This window comes from Dermochelys coriacea, chromosome 6, assembly GCF_009764565.3.
Source record: "Dermochelys coriacea isolate rDerCor1 chromosome 6, rDerCor1.pri.v4, whole genome shotgun sequence".
Lineage (NCBI taxonomy): Eukaryota > Metazoa > Chordata > Testudines > Dermochelyidae > Dermochelys > Dermochelys coriacea.
In genome coordinates this window covers 6261057-6283382 of record NC_050073.1, presented here as the reverse complement: position 1 = coordinate 6283382, position 22326 = coordinate 6261057, and the positions used below count along the sequence as shown (strand labels likewise).

General features: G+C 48.9%; 2 protein-coding genes across 7 annotated transcripts in view; both read left to right on the top strand.

Moving 5' to 3' along the window:
* Positions 1-14555, top strand: part of LOC119856891 (zinc finger protein 709-like) — a 44208-nt gene extending 29653 nt beyond the window's left edge. Inside the window, 2 exon segments of the mRNA XM_043517345.1 lie at positions 12570-13577; positions 13579-14555. Of these exon segments, the coding sequence (XP_043373280.1) occupies positions 12570-13577; positions 13579-13924 (1354 nt within the window). The 3' untranslated portion in view covers positions 13925-14555.
* Positions 4029-12555, top strand: LOC122455405 (zinc finger protein 26-like). Of its 6 annotated transcripts, none has more exons than XR_006282273.1 (5): positions 4046-4263; positions 4832-4958; positions 6672-6788; positions 7056-7307; positions 8561-8933. XR_006282273.1 is itself a non-coding variant. In XM_043517338.1 (4 exons), the coding sequence occupies exons 1-4, from the start codon at positions 4240-4242 to the stop codon at positions 8704-8706; spliced, it is 414 nt and encodes a 137-aa protein (XP_043373273.1). In that variant the 5' UTR covers positions 4041-4239; the 3' UTR covers positions 8707-8933. The 6 variants fall into 6 exon arrangements, 4 of the variants coding, with proteins under 4 accessions (XP_043373274.1, XP_043373273.1, XP_043373272.1 ...); XR_006282274.1 differs by lacking the exons at positions 7056-7307; positions 8561-8933 and adding exons at positions 8940-9090; positions 12425-12555 and having other exon boundaries at positions 4048-4263; XM_043517338.1 differs by lacking the exon at positions 7056-7307 and having other exon boundaries at positions 4041-4263.
* Positions 14556-22326: the final 7771 nt, after the last annotated feature.

The following is a 22326-nucleotide window of genomic DNA, read 5'->3' as shown; positions in this document are numbered from 1 at the left end:
TGCTAACCACAAAGCAGTGCCAACATCCCTCATATAGGTGACCTGTGCAATGTTGCAGTGACGACGCATGCCTTCTGACGTGCCTGGACGCCATGGTGAAAAACATTGCAGAAAGTGCTATGCAGGATGTCATCAAGAAGCGAATCGCCAGGACCCCCTCCAACCAACAAATCGCCACCTACCTGAGCGGCTCCTTGGAAGGTGAATTTGGAAGAGATAGGGGAGACTTTGCTTCGCTCTGGACTCGTGCCCACAATGCTACATGATGAATGGAGAAGAATATCGGCTGCCACTGGACATGATGGGAGGAATGCCAGGAGCTGGGAGTCCTGATGCCCCTGGTGAAGAGTATGGAGCACGTACTCATTACTTCAACAGCCAGAGCCATGTGGAGAGGACTCTGACGGATGCCATCCTCTGCCAGTATTGTAGATGTGAAGATAGCATCATAGAATATCAGGGTTGGAAGGGACCTCAGGAGGTCATCTAGTCCAACCTCCTGCTCAAAGCAGGACCAAGCCCCAACTAAATCATCCCAACCAGGGTTTTGTCAAGCCTGACCTCAAAAACTTCTAAGGAAGGAGATTCCACCATCTCCTGAGGTAACGTATTCCAGTGCTTCACCATCCTCCTAGTGAAAGTTTTTCCTAATATCCAACCTAAACCTCCCACACTGCAACTTGAGACCATTACTCCTCGTTCTGTCATCTGCTACCACTGAGAACAGTTTAGATCCATCCTCTTTGGAACCCCATTTCAGGTAGTTGAAAGCAGCTATCAAATCCCCCCTCATTCTTCTCTTCTGCAGACTAAATAATCCCAGTTCCCTCAGCCTCTCCTCATAAGTCATGTGCTCCAGGCCCCTAATTTTTGTTGCCTTCCGCTGGACATTTTACAATTTTTCCACATCCTTCTTGTAGTGTGGGGCCAAAAACTGGACACAGTACTCCAGATGAGGCCTCACCAATGTCGAATAGAGGGGAATGATCACATCCCTCGATCTGCTGGCAATGCCCCTATTTATACATCCCAAAACGCCATTGGCCTTCTTGGCAACAAGGGCACGCTGTTGACTCATATCCAGCTTCTCGTCCACTGTAACCCCAGGTCCATTTCTGCAGAACTGTTGCCTAGCCATTCGGTCCCTAGTCTGTAGCGGTGCATGGGATTCTTCCGTCCTAAGTGCAGGACTCTGCACTTGTCGAACCTCATCAGATTCTTTTGGCCCAAGCCTCTAATTTGTCTAGGTCCCTCTGTATCCTATCCCTACCCTCCAGCACATCTACCTCTCCTCCCAGTTTAGTGTCATCTGCAAACTTGCTGAGGGTGCAATCCACACCATCCTCCAGATCATTAATGAATATACTGAATAAAACCAGCCTGAGTACCAACCCTTGGGACACTCTACTTGATACCAGCTGCCAACTAGACATGGAGCCATTGATCACTACCCGTTGAGCCCGACAATCTAGCCAACTTTCTATCCACCTTAAAGTCCATTCATCCAGCCCATACTTTAACTTGCTGGCAAGAATACTGTGGGAGACCGTGTCAAAAGCTTTGCTAAAGTCAAGGAACAACACGTCCACTGCTTTTCCCTCATCCACAGAGCCAGTTATCTCGTCATAGAAGGCAATTAGATTAGTCAGGCTTGACTTGCCCTTGGTGAATCCATGCTGACTGTTCCTGATTACTTTCCTCTCCTCTAAGTGCTTCAGAATTGATTCTTTGAGGATCTGCTCCATGATTTTTCCAGGGACTGAGGTGAGGCTGACTGGCCTGTAGTTCCCAGGATCCTCCACCCTCCCTTTTTTAAAGATGGACACTACATTAGCCTTTTTTGTACCTTGGCTATAAATGATTTTCGTGGATTGTCTGTAATACAGAGTCAGATGTAGGACAATAGATACATGTGCCTCTAAGGCTGTAGAACAAGGTTTGATATTAGATGAATTACATGATCACATTTCTCATATAATTCAATCACGATGCATGCCCATGAAGGGGAAGAGTTAAAGAGGAGACTAAAAACTCCAAGGTACCTGAAAGGGAAGGGGGAACTGGGCTTATGGGCTTGACTAGGCCTGAAAGAAAACCCTCTTTCACTTCTCTCGCTCTGTTTTGTTCTGCCTATTTACATTCCCAGTTTGGGGCCCGATTGCCCTGGATGATGATGAGAACCAGTGAAATGAAGACAACAGAAAAGTCAAGAGAGGGATAGTGACAGAGGGGAATGGATTTTAGGTCAGACGGTTCACAACTCTGATTTTTTTCATTTGTTTTTGTTAAAAGTTCATTAGCTGATGAAAATTAAAAGGTACCTTTATTAAAAGATTCAAATCCTGCCTCTCCTCACCCCCTCCACACACAAACACTCTTTGATTAAGCAAAAAGAAAAGGAGTACTTGTGGCACCTTAGAGACTAACAAATTTATTAGAGCATAAGCTTTCGTGATTAAGATGAGACGCATGCTTTGAGACATCCACAGACCCCTTGAGCAAAACAAGGAAACACGAGACTTCTCATGCTGGCTATTTCTAAGGTCTCATACAAGCAGGGAGTTATTTATTTTAAACCTCCCAGGCTAACTTTATTAATCATGAAGCAACAGCAAAAGAAAGGGCACAAATTAGAGTTTTTTGTTTTGTTTAAATCTTATCACTTGGAAACCTCCTGGAAAAACAAGCAAACAAACAAGCAAAACAAAAGCACCTGGGGTTAAGCACAGAGGAGTCCACAAGCCATAAAGAAATAAACCTAATCACGTCTTCTTAGACATTTTCTGATCTACTTACATATCTGGGGTTTCAAATGAATAGTTTCTAGGTATGATTTGATGAGTTTTCATACCTGGCCCAAGATATGGCTGCAGCCCTGTCTTGCTTCTCCCCGAGAACAGACAGACAAAGGGGAAGTTTTCCCCCCAAATTTAAGAAGTTCTAGACTTACCATTGGCTCTTTTGGTCAGGTGCCTGCTTCCTTCCTTTTACCTATCTAACGTCATTTTTGAAAATTTCACCCCTGCTCTGGCAGTTTCTGTTATCTGACAATGAGCTCAGCTGTAGAACAACCACAAGATGCTGGGCTGGAGGCAGCAATGGCTGGAGGGGTCATTATTTGTCCTGGGTTACAAAGGAGGCCAGACGGGATGGGCAAAATGGCGCCTTCCCGCCTCACCATATTTTCAAAGATTTTATTTGCCTTTAAAAATCAACCTGTGAACTAAAACAAAAGCAAAATAAATGAGACCTTCCATCAACAGTAACTAGCACAGCATTGCCCAAGGCACATGTCCAAAAATAGTGAGCCAAGCCTCAAAAAATCAAGGCAGTTTAAAAACCATAAAGAAAAGGAGTACTTGGGGCACCTTAGAGACTAACAAATTTATTAGAGCATAAGCTTTCGTGAGCTACAGCTCACTTCATCGGATGCATCCGATACTCCAAGTACTCCTTTTCTTTTTGCGAATACAGACGAACACGGCTGCTACTCTGAAACCTTTAAAAACCATGAGACCTTACAAAATCGATTGAATTTGCCTTATTGTTTCGTAGCCCCAGGATTGTCTCTCAAGGCTGATCCTTTTTTAAAAAGACAGTGAAGATTTTGGCATAAAACAATTGCAGGAGCTGGGAATCTAAGGAATATCACCCGAATGTCACAAGACTCATGCCGCCGCCACCACCCCTTCCACTTTGGAAATAGCTGTGGCGTGGGGAGATGGGGCTGTCACAGTGACTGACCGAATATGTCTTGGGTCACCACGTCCCTGGGCTCTTTGCCTGTTCTCCGCTGGCCATGCCACTTCTTGCCCCAGCTTTATTCTTGTGCAAGACCCACCAGCTGCTCCAAGCCTGGGCAAGTTAAGCAGCTGCCCAGGGCCGTCGATTCGTGGCAAGCTGCGACGTGCTCCGGCCTCAACACACGGTGGAGCATGTTCACTGTTCCTTAATGCGCGTGGATCTGCTCCCCTTGGGAACGGACCCAGCCCAAGGCGCATTTATACATGGTTTATGTGCAGCTGCAGGGTTCACACGGCGTGCGCCTGGCCTACGCACATTAACACAACGGCCCTGATCCCCACCGCAGGGACTGCGGGCTCCGCGGGCTGAAACGGGAAATCCCCCGGCCCGGCGGCTGGAGCTGGCGGCGCAGGCGCGGGGCCGGGCGGGAGGCGGCAGCCGCGGGGCGGGAAGTCGCTGCCCGGGCGGAGGAAGCGGCCGGGGCCGAGCCCGGCGATGGCGGCCGCGGGGCCGGCGCGGGTAGGACGCGGGGCGGGGACTCCCCGGCCGGGCACGGGCTGGTCCCGGCGGGGGGCCGAGGGGGGCCGGGGCCCGGGTCCCTCCCGCGCTAGTGACCCCGGGGCTGGGGGCTGCAGCAGCCGGAGCGCGGGGGCCGGGGAGCGGCTCTGGGGGCCCCTGGCCGGGCGGACACGCGGAGCCGGGCGCGGCCCCTTCCCCCGAGCGAGGCCCCGGCCGGGCCGAGGAGCCCCGAGGCGCCCGGGGCGGGGGCGGGGGCGGGGCTGAGCAGCAGGCGGGGGCGGGGCCTCCGGCCGGGGGGCGGGGCCTGTTCCCTGTCCCGGGACTCGGGCCCTTCCCAGCGCCCCGCCCCAGAGCCCCGTGGGGAGCCGAGGGCGACTCCTGTCCCCGGCCAGCAGGGCCCGAGTCCCGGGGGGGCTGTGCGGGGGGGTCTCCCTGGCTCACAGCTGCTGGGCTGGGGCTTCCTGGGAGTCGCTCCCCTAGAAACCGCGTCCCCTGCTGAGCCCCCGGGCTGGGGCTGGGGCTGGGGCTGGGGCGGAAGGGGCTGAGTGTGTAACGCTTGTGCCAGCAGCTCCGGGTGGCGTTTGAGGACGTGGCTCTGTATTTCACCCGGGAGGAGTGGGAGCTCTTATCCCGGCCAGAGAAGCAGCTGTACCGGGACCAGATGCTGAGGAATTACCGGGCCCTTGTTTCCCTGGGTAAGGACCAATTTATCTTTACTCAAAGCTGTGAAATGTCTGGGTTCCCTTGATGCCACCCCTGACATGTGCCACCCTATGGCTGAGTAGTGGCAAATGGCAGCCTCTTTCAGTTCGGCTTCCTGTTGAAGAACTCAGGGCTACAGAGCCTGGGGCTAATCTTAATGTAACTTGTTTACTTGCTTCAGAGTAGCAGCCGTGCTAGTCTGTATTCACAAAAAGAAAAGGAGTACTGGTGGCACCTTAGAGACTAGCATCCGATGAAATGCATCCGATGAAGTGAGCTGTAGCTCACGAAAGCTTATGCTAAATAAATTTGTTAGTCTCTAAGGTGCCACAAGTCCTGCTTTTCTTTTTGTTTACTTGCATAACCTACCTCACCTCAGTCGTGGTACAGGGCTGGTTACAAACAGCACATAAGCAAATAAGGCAGGGAGAAAACTCTTCTTATGCTTGTAACAGCTCCCTACCTCCCCAAAAAGAATGAACATCATAAACTTAACAACTGTACAGTTGAATAATACTTGCATTCTAAGCAAAAGAACTGATAAGTCTGTGTAACGGTGATATCTGGTGACACCTGCCGTGTCTAACTCCCCAAAGCAAATTGAGACAGGTCGTAGACATTGCTGCTTCAGAGTATGAACTAAACTTGCCTGGTGGGAGACGGGAAGAAATTTCCTCTAAGGAAGGTTTATTTCATTATTCTTCTGCTTGGGATCTCCTGCGCTTTCCTCTCGAGCAGCATCCGAGATCGGGATCTCATCATGCCAGGTGCTGTGCGGACGCACCCTGACCGAGATTGGGGCCCTGTTGTGCTGTTTAGCTGTTAGCGCTCAAGAAAGAGATCTCGGAGTCACTGGGGATAGTTCTCTGAAAACATCCACTCTGTGTGCAGCGGCAGGAGTCAAAAAAACGAAAAGAATGTTGGGAATCATTAAGAAAGGGCTAGATAATAAGACAGAAAATGTCATTTTACCGCTATATAAATCCATGGTACACCCATATCTTGAATACTATATGCAGATGTGGTCGCCCTATCTCAAAAAAGATATATTGGAATTGGAAAAGGATCAGAAAAAGGCAACAAAAATGATTAGAGGTATGGAACAGCTTCCGTATGAGCAGAGATTAATGAGACGGGGACTTTTCAGCTTGGAAAAGAGACGGCTAAGGGGAGATATGACTGAGTTCTATAAAATCATGACTGGTGTAGAGAAAGTAGATAAGGAAGTGTTGTTGTTTACTACTTCTCATAACTCAAGAACTAGGGGTCATGAAATCAAATGAATAGGCAGCACGTTTAAAACAAAGTCAGTATTTCATTACACAATGCACAGTCAACCTGTGGAACTCCTTGTCAGAGACTGTTGTGAAGGCCAAGACTATAACGGGGTTCAAAAAAGAACCAGATAAATTCATGGAGGATAGGTCCATCAATGGCTATTAGCCAGGATAGGCAGGGATGGTGTCCCTAGCCTCTGTTTGTCAGAAGCTGTGAATGAGCAACAGGAAATGGATCACTTGATGGTTACCTGTTCTGTTTGTTCCGTCTGGGGCACCTGGCACTGGCCACTGTCAGAAGCCAGGATACTGGGCTAGATGGACCTTTGGTCTGACCCAGTATGGCCATTCTTTGGTCTGCACCAACATATAAATGAGACCCTGTCCCCAAAACTATAGTCATAAAACTGATTCTTTCCCCCCAAACAGGCTATTTAGGTTCCACACCAGATTTAATCCACAGAATTGAGGTAGGGGAGGCAGAGCTCTGGATCCGGGATGCCGAGGACTCCAGGGAAAGCTCAGGGCCTGAGAGCCCCTCCCAAGGTGAGTCATCATAACCCAGTCCCTTCTGATTTACATACCTGCTAGCGGAGGGCTCCTTAATGTAGAAGGCAAAGGCCGAGTGAGATCCACTGGCTGGGAGCAGAAGGGGACAAATGGAGACTGGGAATTAGGGACCATTGTTTATCTGGTAGGGGAATGAACCACTGGGAGAGCTCCCCACAGGACGCAATAGATTCTCCCTCACTGGGGAGTCTGTCAGTGGAAATGGGGTGTGACTTTCTCAAAGCTTTGTTCTTGTTCAGCCAGGAGGTAGGAATCGCGGGGGGGAGATTCTTTGGCTGGGATAGGCAGGAAGCCAGGCTGGATGGGCACAATGAGCCTGTCTGGGCTTGATATCTATGAATTCTGGAAATCCTAGAAACACAGAATTAGAAAGCACCTCAGTAAGTCATCTAGTCCAGTCAGTCCCCTGCACTGAAGCAGGACTAAATATTATCGAGTCCATGCCTGACATGGTCTTAAAAACTTCCCATGATGGAGATTTCACAACCTCTCCAGGTAATTTGTTCCAGTGCTTAACTACTGTTACAGTTTGGAAGTTTTTCCTAATGTCCAACCTAAATCTCCCTTGCTGCAATTTAAGCCCATTACTTCTTGTCCTGGCCACAGTGGATAAGAACAACAATTTATCACCCTCCTCTTTGTAACAACCTTTTACGTTCTTGAAGACTGTTATCAAACCCTTTCTCCCACCCCGCCCCGGCCCGTCTTCCCTTCTCCAGACTAAACAAACCCAATTTTTTTCAATCTTATCTCGTAGGTCATGTTTTCTAGACCTTTAATAATTCTTGTTGCTCTCCTCTGATCCTGTCCAACTTATCTACATCATTTCTGAAGTGTGGGGCCCAGAACTGGACACAGTATTCCAGTTGAGGATTCACTTTGTTGACTCAGTTAGTTTGTGATCCACTATAACCTCCGATGGTTTTCTGCAGTACTCCTTCCTAGCCAATGATTTCAATTCCGATCATTTCTCCATTTTGTCAAGATCATTTTAAATTCTAGTCCTGTCCTCTAAAGGGCTTGCAACCCCTCCCAAGCTTTGAATCATCCATAAACTTTGAGTGCACTCTCCATGCCATTGTCTAAATCATTTATGAAGATACGGAATAGAACCAGATCCAGGACAGATCCCTTCAGGATCCCACTCAAGATGCCCTTTCAGCTCATTAGAGAACGATAAGAACCACTCTGTCAGTGTAGTTTTCCAACCAGTTGTGAACCCACCTTACAGTAGCTTTGCCTAGGCTATATTTCTCTAGTTTGATTATGGGAAGGTCATGTAAGACAGTTTCAAAATCCTCACTAAATTTGAGATGTGAAATCTACTGCGTCCGCCCAGTCCAAAGCTTGTTACCTGTCAAAGAAGGATATTAGGTTGGTTTGACATAATTTGTTATTGACAAATCCATGCTGACTGTTAGTTATTACTTTATGTCCTTCTAGGTGCTCACAAATAGAATGTTTGATTACTTGCTCCCTTATCTTTCCAGATACTGAAGTTATGACTGGTCTATAACTCCCTGAGTTGTCCTTATCCCGTTTCTATACCTAGGTACTATATTTGCCCTTTTCCCATCCTCAGGTCTCTCAACCATCCTCCACACATTCTTAGAGATAATCACTAATGGCTCAGAGATCTCTTCATCCAGTTCCTTAAGTATTCTAGGATGTATTTCATGAGTCCCTGCCAACTTGAAGACCTCTAACTTGCCTAAGTAATTCATAACTATTTTCATTTCCTATTTTAGGCACAGATCCTACCCCATTGACACTGATGTTGACTATGTTAGTCAGCCGATCACTGCTAACTTTTTTGGTGAAAACTGAAACAAAAGAGGCATTTAACTATTTGGCCATTGCTGCGTTTGCTCTTATTGTCTTTCCCTCCATTTAGTAATAGGCCTAGCCTGTCCTTGTTTTCCTCTTGTTTCCCATGTATTTGTAAAATGCTTTGTTTTTTCCCTTTATATTACTGCCTAGTTTAATTCGCTTTTTTGCCTTGGCCTTTCTAATTTTGTTCCTACATGCTTGTGGGTTTGGTTTGGGTTTTTTTTGTTTGTTTTTTTTTAATATTCATCCTTTGTAATTTAACCTACTTTCCACTTCTTGTATGACTCTTTTTTTGAGCTTCCGGTCATTGAAGATCTTCTGGTTAAGCCAGGGAGTCTTATTATCATACTTCCCATCTTTCCTACTCATTGGATATCTGTGACCTACGATGGGACCTAAAAATGATGGCGCCTCAAAGCTGTGACAGAAATGGATCAGAGATGGGGAGGTGATGAACTTGGAAGAGATGTGGGGTGGTGGATGTGATGGGTTGGATCACAGAAACCCCCTTGTGTTGCCAACTGATGTGCCAAGGCTACTTCTGAACTTGCTTTCCTGCCCTGGGAGCTTGGGACTTCAGTGCCCTGCCTGGTTGAGCCAGACCCGCTAGCCTGCTGCAAACCCAGACCCAGGTCTGAACCACGCCTCCTAACAGCTGTAGGCTTAAACTGAAAGCAGCTTAAGAAGTGTTCCTGTCTTTAACACTCAGATGCCCAACTCCCAATGGGGCCCAAACCCCAAATAAATCCATTTTACCCTGGATAAAGCTTATACAGGGTAAACTCATAAATTGTTCGCCCTCTGGAACACTGACAGAGAGATATGCACAGCTGTTGCCCCCCTCCGCCCCGTATTGATACATACTTTGGGTTAATTAATAAGTAAAAAGTGATTTCATTAAATACAGAAAGTAGGATTTAAGTGGTTCCAAGTAATAGCAGACAGAACAAAGAGAATTACCAAGCAAAATAAAATAGAACAGGCAAGTCTATGTCTAATACCATAAGAAAACTGAATACAGATAAAACCTCACCCTCAGATGTTTCAATAAGCTTCTATCACAGACTGGACACCTTCATGGTCTGGGCACAATCCTTTCCCCTGGTTCAGCCCTTGTTCCAGCTCAGGTGGGAGCTAGGGGATTTCTCATGATTTCAGCCCCCTTTGTTCTGTTCCACCCACTTATATATCTTTTGCATAAGGCGGGAATCCTTTGTCCCTTTCTGGGTTCCCACCCCTCCTTCTCAATGGAAAAGCAGCAGGTTAAAGATGGATTCCAGTTCAGGTGCCATGATCACATGTCACTGTAAGACTTCATTACACACTTGCCAGCACACAGGTATACTGGAAGACTTGCAAATAAAACAGCCATTTACAATCCATTGTACCGGTTAATGGGAGCCATCAAGATTCCAGACCACCATTAATGGTCCACACTTTGCATAATTACAGTAGGCCCTCAGTGTTATATATTATATTTCTAGTTTCAGATACAAGAATGAGACATTCATACAAATAGGATAAACACATTCAGTAGATTATAAGCTTTGTAATGATATCTTACAAGAGACCTTTTTGCATGAAGCATACCTCAGTTACATTATAGTCACACTCATTAGCATATTTTTATAAAATCATATAGAATGCAATGTCACAGTGGATTTGAGAGATGCTGAGGGAAGAGAGAGGTCTCTGTGATGGGGGAGCATATGGGGATTGCATTTCCCTAGTGGGTAGAACTTTGCAGCAGGATTCAGAACATCTTTTTTCGATTCTAGAAGTAAGTCACTGTAACTCCCCCATGCCTCAGTTACCCCACCTGTGTAATGGAGAGGGCACTGGGGCTGTGAGGATAAAATATGTGTGTATCAGTGGATCTGGCACTGGGGGGCAGACAAGTACCTGGGTAGAAAGACACTCCTACTGGTCCATAAACTACACCACCTTCTTCTAGGCTTTCCGCACCTCAGAACATCATACCAAGGAACGGGTGTCCTAGACATTTTTTAGATGGGTTTCATGCCTCTGCCCCTCCTGACTCAAGTTGTGTGCGCTGGTGTTCTCTGGCCCTGGGCACCTGGATCCAGACATAGCTCAGACAGGCAAAAACCTGCTTGCAGCCTGGGATAACATCTCCGAGTCACTGGCCCTTGGCAGAGAAGGTTCTTTCCTCTCCAGGTTCCCACCCCACCCCCTCTCTGCCACTTCACATCACACATGACCTCTCAGACTGGAGAAACATGTCCCCGGCGAGCAAGGAGAAAGCTGGGAATGACTCAGGGCAGGATCAGTCATGTATGATGAGTGCGAAGGACACCATTTTGTAGAGCAGGTCTCCAGTATTTGCAGCATTTCACTGTAATGCTCTAAATCTGCCTCGCGTGCCAGGCAGCTGCTGTAGAGGGCACAAACGCACATGGGAGCCAGAGGAAATTATCCTGTGTAGCATGCCTTGGAGTATCCTGGTGTATGGGCTGGGTGTGAGGGAGAGGGTGGTGGGATGGCCTTTGTCACATCCCCCTTTCCTCCTGCTCTCTCAGTGGCACAAAATCTTTGTCACTTACATTGCTTCAGTGTCAATGTTTAGCACAGCCCTCAGCCTTAACATGGTCTGTGACTGTCTGTAGATCAAAGGCCTGCTGTGTGGCAGCCATTCACCCCTTCCAGCTCAGCAGTGTCACTGATTGGCTTGTGACACAATACAGACATGTTTTTCAGGTTACATCACAGAAACCCTGACGGACTGGTCATCCCCTCAAACCTCCCCCCAACCCTCTTGAGGTTTTAGTTTAGTTTTAGTTTTGCACAAAGAGTTAAACAGGCTCAGGGTAAATGACTTCTTTAGAAGGAATTCCTTGAAAAGGACTCACTCCCCCACAGGAATAAGCTTCGTTGATGTAAGCAGCTTTATACCGGTCTCAATGTGTCCACGAGGGGATTGTAGATCCTAAACTGGTTTCAAACCAATATAGTTTAAACAGAGCAAATACTGGGGAACAAGAGACGTCCTGTAAAACAGGAGACGGTGCAGAACCAGCAACATGTAAATAAACCCCTCTGATTGAAATAAAACCAAAACCGGTGAAAACGAAACCCAGATCCTGTGTGTTAGCACTTAGAGCCCCTAGTTCTGTATGAGGGCCCTGTTGTGCCAGGTGCTGCCTGTATCCTGGGCAAGCTACAATTTAAGCATCAAACAAGACCAAGAGGTGCATGGCACACACGGGAGCAGGTGCTAAGTGCTGCGCAAACAACATAGGGTAGAACCACCCTTAGTCAGGCTGCAGATTTGTGTCAGTATTTCGTATCAGAAATCACAGAGCAGTTGTAGTAAATATAGTAAAAGTCACAGGTCACTAAATTTACTGTGACCGCTCCATGATTTTTAACAAAACCTGCCCTCCTCCTCGCCCTGCCCAGGAACCCTCCAATACTGCAACCCTAACCACAGGCTGATGCAGAGGCATTGACGCAGGCTAGAGAAGATATGAGTGGCAAGTCCATTCACTGAAGTTTGTCCCACCTCCCCCACCATCATGACTGGGGGTGGGGGCAAATCTGAGTGGCACTGTAACCCCGCAGGCCAGGTCTCAGTGCCCAGAGTGAGGCTTTGGGTCCAGCCCTGTGGGACAGGAGCCACTATTGCTGGGTGAGGCACCCATCCCAAAAACAGTCACAGACAAATGGGGAAATTGCTCCATCCTTGAAATTTTTCCTTCCTTGACAAACCTGTAGCCTTAAGTGTGAGCTAACACTGGGATTGCCTCTGCTCTCTCCAGCAGGGCTCGGGATACTGGGGGAACCGCGGACACCGTCTGAGTGTGGGGAGAGCGCGGCAGGAACGCAGGATCCCACAGTCCACAAAAGGATCCATGCACAGGATGCAGTCCGTCCCCCGAATAAACTCAGCCAGAGACTCCCCATGAGCCGGTGTCCCTATCGCTGCGCTGACTGTGGCAAGAGCTTCAGGCAGTCCTCAATCCTGAGAATACACTGGTTTACGCACACTGGGGAGCGGCCACACCACTGCTCTGACTGCGGGAAGAGCTTTGCACAGAGCTCAAACCTGAGAGCACACCAGCGCACACACACCGGGGAGCGACCACACCGCTGTGCTGACTGCGGGAAGGGCTTTGCACAGAGCTCACACCTGAGACTACATCAGTGCACGCACACTGGGGAGTGGCCATACCGCTGTGCCAACTGTGGTAAGGGATTTAGTAGTGCCAACACACTGATGCTGCACCAGCGCACACACACCGGGGAGCGACCGCACCGCTGTGCTGACTGTGGGAAGAGCTTTGCACAGAGCTCAAACCTGAGAACGCACCAGCGCACGCACACTGGGGAGCGGCCGCACCACTGTGCTGACTGTGGGAAGAGGTTTTCACGGAGCTCAAACCTGAGAACACACAAGCGCACGCACACCGGGGAGCGGCAGTACTGCTGTGCCAACTGTGGTAAAAAATTCGGTAGTGCCAACACACTGACACTGCACCAGCGCACGCACACCGGGGAGCGGCCGCACCACTGTGCTGACTGTGGGAAAAGCTTTGCAGAGAGTTCAAAGCTGAGAATACACCAGCGCACGCACACCGGGGAGCGGCCACACCACTGTGCTGACTGTGGGAAGGGCTTTGCAGAGAGCTCAAAGCTGAGAATACACCAGCGCACGCACACTGGGGAGCGGCCGCTCCGCTGTGCTGACTGTGGCAAGGGATTTGCACATAGCTCAAACCTGAGAACACACCAACGCACGCACACCGGGGTGCAGCCACACCACTGTGCTGACTGCGGGAAGAGCTTTGCACGGAGCTCAAACCTGAGCAGACACCAGCGTACACACACCGGAGAGCGGCCATACCGCTGCGCTGACTGCGGGAAGGGCTTTTCACAGAGCTCAAGCCTGAGAACGCACCAGCGCACACATCAGGGAGCAGCCGCACCTTTGTAACGATTCTAGTAAGAACTTCAACAAAACCAGTGCACTGATGAAGAACCAGTGCACGCACACTGAGGAGAGGACATTCCGATGCATTGTCTGCAGCAGGAGCTTTGCACGGGCCGCCTCCTTGCTATCACATCGGTTCATTCACAGCTGAGAGCGGCCACACAGCTGTGCTGGCTGGGGCAAGCACTTTGCTAGATTGGCCAACCTCTCAGCACCGGTCATGCACCTCAATGCCCTTCTGCCACCTGCAGGGCCTCAAGGGCTTCTGGCAGTCAGTGGGCCTGACACAGCTCCAGCAGAGGCAGATCAGGACATAGTCCTGTCCCCATGATGCCCAGCAGAGAGATGGGGGGAAGGGGGACAGGGAAGGGGACTTGGCTTAGCAGTGTGTGGAAGAGCAGACAGGTGGAGTGTATTTAGAGCAGATGGTCACAGCCTACTGCATTAGGTGGGATCCAGTCAGGTCTCTCTCTTTCCATCCCACACTCACTCCCCCTCTCCCCCTCTCCCCGTCTCAGTGGGACTAAGCTAGGAACTTCCCACACATGCCTACCTTGGTTCCAGCCAGAGGATTACTCTTGGATGACATCTAGAGGTGGGATTTGCAGTCCTGTCTCAGCATGGATTGGTCTGAGGGACAGGACAACCAAGTGCAGGGGTGGGCAAACTTTTTGGCCCGAGGGCCACATCAGGGTGCAAAGCTGTATGGAGGGCTGGGTAGGGAAGGCTGGGCCTCCCTAAACAGCCGGGCCCCCACCCCTGAGGGCCCCTCTCAGAACCCCCGACCCATCCAATGCCCCCTGCTCCTTGTCCCCTGACCGCCTCCTCCTGGGACCAACCGCTCCCCGGGACTCCACCCCCTATCCAACCCCCACTGCTCCCTGTCCCCTGACTACACTGACCCCATCCACACCCCCGGCCCCTGCCAGGCCCCCCAGGACTCCCATGCCTGTCTAAACCCACCCCGTTCCCTGGCCCTTGACCACCCCCAGAACCTCTGCCCCATCTAACCCCCCCGCTCCCTGACTGCCCCCCCCCTAAACCTCAGCCCCATCCAACCCCCCCTGCTTCCTGCCCCCTTACCATGCCACTCAGAGCAGCAGGACTAGCAGCCGCACCACCCGGCCGGAGCCAGCCACACTGCCCATGCAGCTGTGGGGGAAGGAGGACAGCGTGGGGGGGGGCGGGGGCTAGCCTCCCTGGCCGGGAGCTCAAGGGCTGGGCAGAACGGTCCCACGGGCCAGATGTGGCCCACAGGCTGTAATTTGCCCACCTGTGACCTGGTGTGTGTGATTGAAAAAAGACCGCTCATGCCATCTATTCTGAATAGAAATGTAACAAAGAAGAATTATGTACCTAATGTGTAACAGAGGTCTATCTAACCCCGTGTTTCTTTTCTATTAAAGAAGTTGATGCATTCACACAGCATGTGGAGAAGCCAATGAAAATAGTGTAACCAATCAAAATGTTCTAGGGCCCAACTGACCATAAGGCCTGATGAACTGTGTGACTGGCAGGTGCACAGAGAGAGTTTCCCAATACTCTTGGGGAAATTCTGCACCTAAAAATTCTCCAAACAAAATTTTAAAATTCTGCATATTCTGTTTGTCAAAATTACACAATATAATCACACTAGTTTCAATTATTTTGGTAATTTATTTCAAAATCCCTGTCAGCAAGTATGTCTGTAACAATACAAAAAAGATTCAGTACTTGTAGCACCTTAGAGACCAACAAATTTATTTGAGCATAAGCTTTTGTGAGCTACAGCTTACTTCATCGGATGCATGAAGTGAGCTGTAGCTCATGAAAGCTTATGCTCAAATAAATTCGTTAGTCTCTACGGTGCCACAAGTCCTCCTTTTCTTTTTGCGGATACAGACTAACATAGCTGCTACTCTGAAAAAAGATTCCATTTGTGTTTTTTGACAAACAGATTCTTTACTAGGCATATTAACACAGAACTTTGAGTAAGAATTCATGTAAACTACCATACAGAACCTTATTTCCTATGCCCCTCAGAAGCAGTGCAAAGGCTTGGGGGACTCAGGGGTAATGGAGGAGCTCAGGGAAAGGGAAGTAATTGCCAGGAAGGAGCCTGGGAGGGAAGCAGGAGGGTTATTGGGTGTCTTCCCCCCCAGCCCTTCTGAACCCCAGTCCTTGTGACCTTACAGAAGTCCTGTGTGCCCTGCTCTGTCTGTGTCCACCCCTCATCTTGCATGTTTCCTCACAGGTTGCTGTGAGGAATGCCACTTCTGCTATGGCTGTGAGTTGGCTATCCTCTATTCTGGCACCACAATAGCTCCTGGTGGGCAAAGGTGTAACTGCAGCACCTCTCTGGCAAAATGTATTTTCTGCAGAGGAAAAAAAAATCTGTGGGGGACATGAATTCTGCGCCTGTGCAATGGTGCATAATTTCCCCAGGCCTATACAGGAGACCACTGTGATCATTCAGCCTGAGCTCCTGTATAACACAGGCCAAAGAACTTCCCTGAGTTAATACCTGTTTGAACTAGAGCAGAGCTTTGATTTTTTTTAAATCTAAACTTGACTTAAAAATTGCCAGAGATGGAGAATCCACCAGGATGCTTCGGAAATGATAAATTGTACATGCATGGTTAAAAGTAGGGAAAATGGTTTGGTTTTATTTTACCCTCTGCTTGTTTAGAAGAGCCTGAAGTTGCCAATTCCCCCTCCGACAGCTCAAACGGCAAATGAATTCTCTTTTGTAAAAACAGCTTATGCACACGGGGGAGGGAAATGGTTGTGGATGTTCTCAGAAGAGAGTCAAACAGCACAATGCCTCTTGCAGGGGAGCAGCCATTGCACCAGATGTTTTCTGTGCAAAGGTGGGCTGAAGGCAGCAATAGCTGGCTGCAGAGTGTGGGCTTCATCCCCTTAGGGCAGCAGCTCCTTTTTTCCTTCCATGAAAATCTGTCTGATGCATTGATGGCTCCACTCCTTACACAATAGCTCCTTGATTGGATTGACACAGCCCACTCCCACCTGTGTTTTGGGGCTGGAGAAGGAAAATGCCTCACAACATATGGAGTTTAGAGGAGGGAGAGTTGTTTGCCTTGGTTTTAGTTGAAATATATTATTCTCTTGAGATAATTTAAAGATGGGGGCCTCTGTACATCTTAAAGTGCATTACAAAGCAGCTTAGTGCCTCAATCTCCATTTTACAGATGGGGAAACCAAGGCACAGAGAGCCTCACCCAAGGTTAGTCAACAGACCAGTGGCGAGCTGGGAATGGAACTCTGGTCTCCTGGATCCCAGCCCATAGCTCAGCCCACTGAACCACACTGTCTTTAAAAACAGTTCTTCAGTGTGTAATGTCTTGCTGTGCTTTTAAATGAAAACACTGGGCTTCTCTCACCCCTTCATACAGCATGAAAGAGTAACAGCCCCCCACCTCCCAAATGTCAATGCCAAACTGGGCAAGGAGAGATCTGACCATCCAGAACCCCACAGCTTTTAATGAGATGAAAGGAGCGGGCAGTTCCACAGTATGTGCTTATTGTATAATTGATAGGGTTGCCACCGGTCCAGGTTTTGGCTTCTGTGTCCGGGTGCCATTTAGGGTTGCCGGGTGTCTTGTTCTTGGGACCTGGTAACACTAAATGGTGCCCAAACCTTTTGGTTACAGGACAGGAGAAGGCAGCAGTGCTGAGCAAACATAAAGGAGCTGAGGCAGGCGTACCAGAAGGCAGCTAAGCAGTGCGGTGGAACAGTGTGTTAATGCACACTGGGATTTCACGGGAATCCTCCAGAGAGATCTCTAGGAAACTTTGGCAGAGCTACTTTGTTCCTTCCCGCATTGTAGGAAACTTTCCCGCACCTCTCGACAATCACTTGTCTAAATGTGACTGTCCACTGTGTAACTGATCCGTGAACGCCATAAGTAATCTGGTGTTGTTTCTTTCCATTTGCACACAGCAGGTCAGGCAGCTCTGGTTCCTGTTCACTATGGGCGCTCATGATGTGCATTTGGCCATTTAAAAGCGCGCTGGTGCAGTTTACTGACTAGGATAGATCTCAGCAAAACCAATATTCCAATTGTAATTGCTGCTTGCTGTGTGCTCCACAATATCTGTGAGAGTAAGGGGGAGACGTTTATGGCGGGGTGGGAGGTTGAGGCAAATCACCTGTCCACCAATTTTGCACAGACAGACACCAGTGCAATTAGAAGAGCACAGCAGGGTGCACTGCACATCAGAGAAGCTTTGAAAACCAGTTTCATGACTGGCCAGACTACGGTGTGACAGTTGTGTTTGTTTCTCCTTGATGTTACCTGCTCCTTTGTTGACTCTAATTCCCTGTAAGCCAACTGCCCGCCCTCTCCCCCTTTGATCACAGCTTGCAGAGGAAATAAAGTCATGATTGTTTCAAAACCATGCATTCTTTATTAGTTGATTAAAAACACAGGGAGATAAATCACAAGGTAGCCCGGGTGGGGTGAGGTAGGAGGGGAGGAGGGAAGGACAAGGCCACACTACAAATCAAAATTTAGGATATGCCGGCCTTCTGCTGCTTGGGCAATCCTCTGGGGTGAAGTGGGTGGGTCCCTAGAGCCTCCTTCCCCCCTCCCCCGTGTTCTTGAGCATCTGGGTGAGGAGGCTATGGAACATGGGGAGGAGGGAGGGCGGTTATACAGGGGCTGCAGCGACTGTCTGTGCTCTTGCTGCCTTTCCCTCATAAGATCCACCAGACAGCGGAGCATGTCAGTTTGCTCCCCCATCAGCTTGAGCATGGCATCCTGCCTGCTCTCATCGCGCGCCTCCCTCCTCTCATCGTGGTCACTGAATGCTTTCTGGGACTCTGCAATTGTTTGCCTCCATGCATTCAGCTGTGCCCTATCAGTGTGGGAGGACTGCGTAAGCACTGCAAACATGTCATCCCGAGTGCTTTTTTTCCGCCTTCTAATCTGGGCCAGCTCCTGGGACAGAGTTGATAGGGGGTGCGTTGAAACATTTGCACCTGTGGGAGGAGAAAAAGGGAGAGTAGAAGTTTAAAAGATACATTTTAGAGAACAAAGGGGAGACTCTTTCTCAGTGAAACAAGCAATTCAAGGTACCTAGCACATGTTCTTTCTGTACAAGGTCTCATTCTGCCTTTTATACTGAGTGCCTGCCAGGTTGGTGTGACTGCATTATATGCGGCTGGGCAACAGCATTCAGCTTGCAGGCAGCCATGGTAAACCCTAGGGGCACGCGGGATTCTGCTTCTTCTGCATTCATTATGCTTTCGAACTGCAGCGTCCTCCTCTCCCATACCAAGCAATGCCTGGTGGGTTGGCCATTTAAAAGGAGGGCCTGCAGTCTCTCTGGGATAATACACACACACACCCTTTAGGCCAAATGCCAACAGGCCAGCGTGGATGGGTTTCCCCACACACATACCACATGGTTCAGCCAAACGCGAATAGCCCAGCGTGAATAGACACCTCTGATTGTCCCCTTAAACAAATTCCCCTATTTCAACCAGGTGCCCATGAATGATATCACTCTCGTGAGGCTAACACAGAGAGATAAAGAACAAATGTTACTTGTATGTGCCCAAAACCTGGGAGCTTTTGCTGCAGTGCTCTGTTCTGCAATGATTCCAGACTACTTGCTACTGGCCTGGCAGGGTAAAGTGTCCTATCATGGAGGATGGAATAAGGCAGCCCTCCCCAGAAATCTTCTGCAAAGGCTTTCAGAGTACCTCCAGGAGAGCTGCATGGAGATGTCCCTGGAGGATTCCCGCTCCATCCTCAGACATGTTAACAGACTTTTCCTGTAGCTGTACTGGACGCGAATGCATCCCAAGTCTTCAGGGCAAATGAATCATTAAACACACTTTCTTTTGAACCCTGTCTTGTATTTACAAAGGTACACTCACCAGAAGTGCCTTCTCCAGCATCATGGTCCTGGAGCCCGCCTTGGGAGGGACTGGAGGGTATTGGCTCCAGGGTGATGAACAGTTCCTGGCTGGCGGGGAGAACGGATTCATCACTTGCTGCCCGTGCACTGACCTCCTCCTCTTCCTCCTCCAAAAAATCATCCTACCTGCTCCATGAGAGTCCCCTCTTGCAGGTGTCCACGGACAGTGGTGGGGTAGTGGTGGCGTCCCCCCACCCCAGAATTCCATGCAGCTCATCGTAGAAGCGGCATGTTTGGGGCTGTGACCCGGAGCGCGTGTTTGCCTCTCTAGTCTTTTGGTAGGCTTGCCTGAACTCCTTGATTTTCACACGGCATTGCTGTGTGTCCCTGGAGTAGCCTGTGTCCATCATGCCCCGGGAGATTTTCACAAATATGTTTGCGTTCCTTTTTTTTTAACGGAGTTCTGCCTGAACAGATTCTTCTCCCCATACAGCAATGAGATCCAGTACCTCCTGTTCGGTCCATGCTGGAGCTCATTTGCGCATCTGGGATTGCATGGTCACCTGTGCTGGTGGACTGTGCATGGTCACTGATGAGCTTGCCACACTGGTCAAACAGAAAATGAAATTCAAAAGTTCTCAGGGCTTTTCCTGACTACCTGGCTAGTGCATCTGAGTTGAAAGTGTTGTCCAGAGCAGTCACAATGGAGCACTCTGGGATAGCTCCCAGAGGCCAATACTGTCGAATTGCGTCCACAGTACCTCAAATCCGGAACAGCAATGTTGATTTTAGCGCTACTCCCCTTGCTGAGGTCAAGTACAGAAACCGGTTTTAAGAGCCCTTAAAGTTGACAAAACCAGGTTGGTTGTGTGGATGGATTTAGTTTTAATTCAATATAACATAGCTAATTTCGATATAATCACATACTGTAGACCAGGCCCAAGTGTGGACGTGCTGTGCAGAGACAGAGAGTGTAGTGTGAACATGTATTATTGCACTCTTGGATTGTTGGCATAAAGTTTGTAGAAAGAACTCTGTAATGTAGACAAGGCCTAGGAAAACAAGGTGTGTTCTTATCTGAGGGTAAAATCCCAGTCAGGATAAGGAAGTTTGCCATTAACCGGTCAAGGTCAAGCCTGGGCGCCCCTGTGGTCTTGTATATTCTCAGGTCAGAGCAGGGCTCATTTGGAAAATAAATTAGTTTAAAACCTTTGTTTCTTTTTGACTAGACACGGTTTGGCGAGTTCAGTTCCGTCCTATGAGCTGCAGGAGTGTGTGTGTGTGATGGATTCCCCCCCGGTACCACCAGCACCCATACAGGTAGGGACATACCCAGCTGTAGTTACATGCAGATGCTGTGATCAGCCTTGCATGGGAAGGCTCCAGCCAAGGAACTTCCCAGCTACTCAGGCACGAACCCCGCTCTGGAGTGTAAACCCAAAATTATGCCATCTTGCGCTGCACAGAGAACTGTGCAGCGTAAACTCATGAAATTCTCCTCCTCCTTCAATGTGCAGAAGAATATACAACAGCTTTCTGCCCCAAGTTATGACTTCCACACACTGGTTTTAGACAAAGCAAAAACAAGTTTATTAACTACAAAATATAGATTTAAAATGATTACAAAGGATAGCAAACAGATCAAAACAGATTATCTAGCAAATAAACAAAAATACAATCGAAGATCAATATACTAAAGAGAATGGATATGAATAGCAGATTCTCACCCTAAAAAGTTGATACAAGCAGGCTGCAAATTCTTAAGGGGCCAGCTGCACTTGCTTACAGCTTAAAATCCCCAGGTCTTTCACAAACAGACTAAAAATCCCTTTAGCCTGGGTCCAGCACTTCCTGCAGTTCATTCTCTGTTCCTTAGTTTTGGTCTACACTACGACTTTAGGTCATAGAATCATAGAATATCAGGGTTGGAAGAGACCTCAGGAGGTATCTAGTCCAACCCCCTGCTCAAAGCAGGACCAACACCAACTAAATCATCCCAGCCAGGGGCTTTGTCAAGCCTGACCTTAAAAATCTCTAAGGAAGGAGATTCCACCACCTCCCTAGGTCATGCTCCCCGCCGGCCCCCCCACCCAGCTCACCTCCGCTCCGTCTCCTCCCCTGAGCGTGCAGCCGCCACTCCACTTCTCCCCCCTCCCTGCCAGGCTTGCGTGTGCAAGCCTGGGCGGGAGGGGGTGGAGGGGAAATATGGGGGAGGAGGCGGAGGCAGGGATTTGGGGAAGGGGTTGGAATGGGGGCGGGGACGGGGCAAGAGGGCACGAGCACCCACCAGCGCCAGCTAAAGTCGGCACCTATGACTGAGAGACAAGCTTCTTCTAAGGCCTATTGTTTTCTCCTCATTCACCTGAATGGGCGGTTCCCAGCCAGCCATTTAGACGGACAGGCTTTTGCCTAGTGGGCGTTCCCAGGCATTTGTAATACAGATAGATAGTCAATATTCTTAACTTCAGATACAAAAATGATACATGCTAACAAATCGGATAATCATTCAGAAAACCCTAACCTTTCCAATCACACCTCACATGAGTTATCTTGCATAAAATACATGATGATTATGTCCTAATCATGTCATAATAGTATCACAGTGAAAAATATGAGGTGCAGTGTCACAGTGTGTGTCAGTGTTTTACCCCCAGACCCTCTGTTTGGGCGTGTGTTTTATCTCTGGACCCTGTAGGTATGCCTTAACCACAGGACCTTTTGCAGAACCACACATGGTAAAATATTAAACTGCATCATGAAAGCTTATGCTCAAATAAATTTGTTAGTCTCAAAGGTGCCACAAGTCCTCCTTTTCTTTTTGCGAATACAGACTAACATGGCTGCTACTCTGAAACCTGACACCTTCTT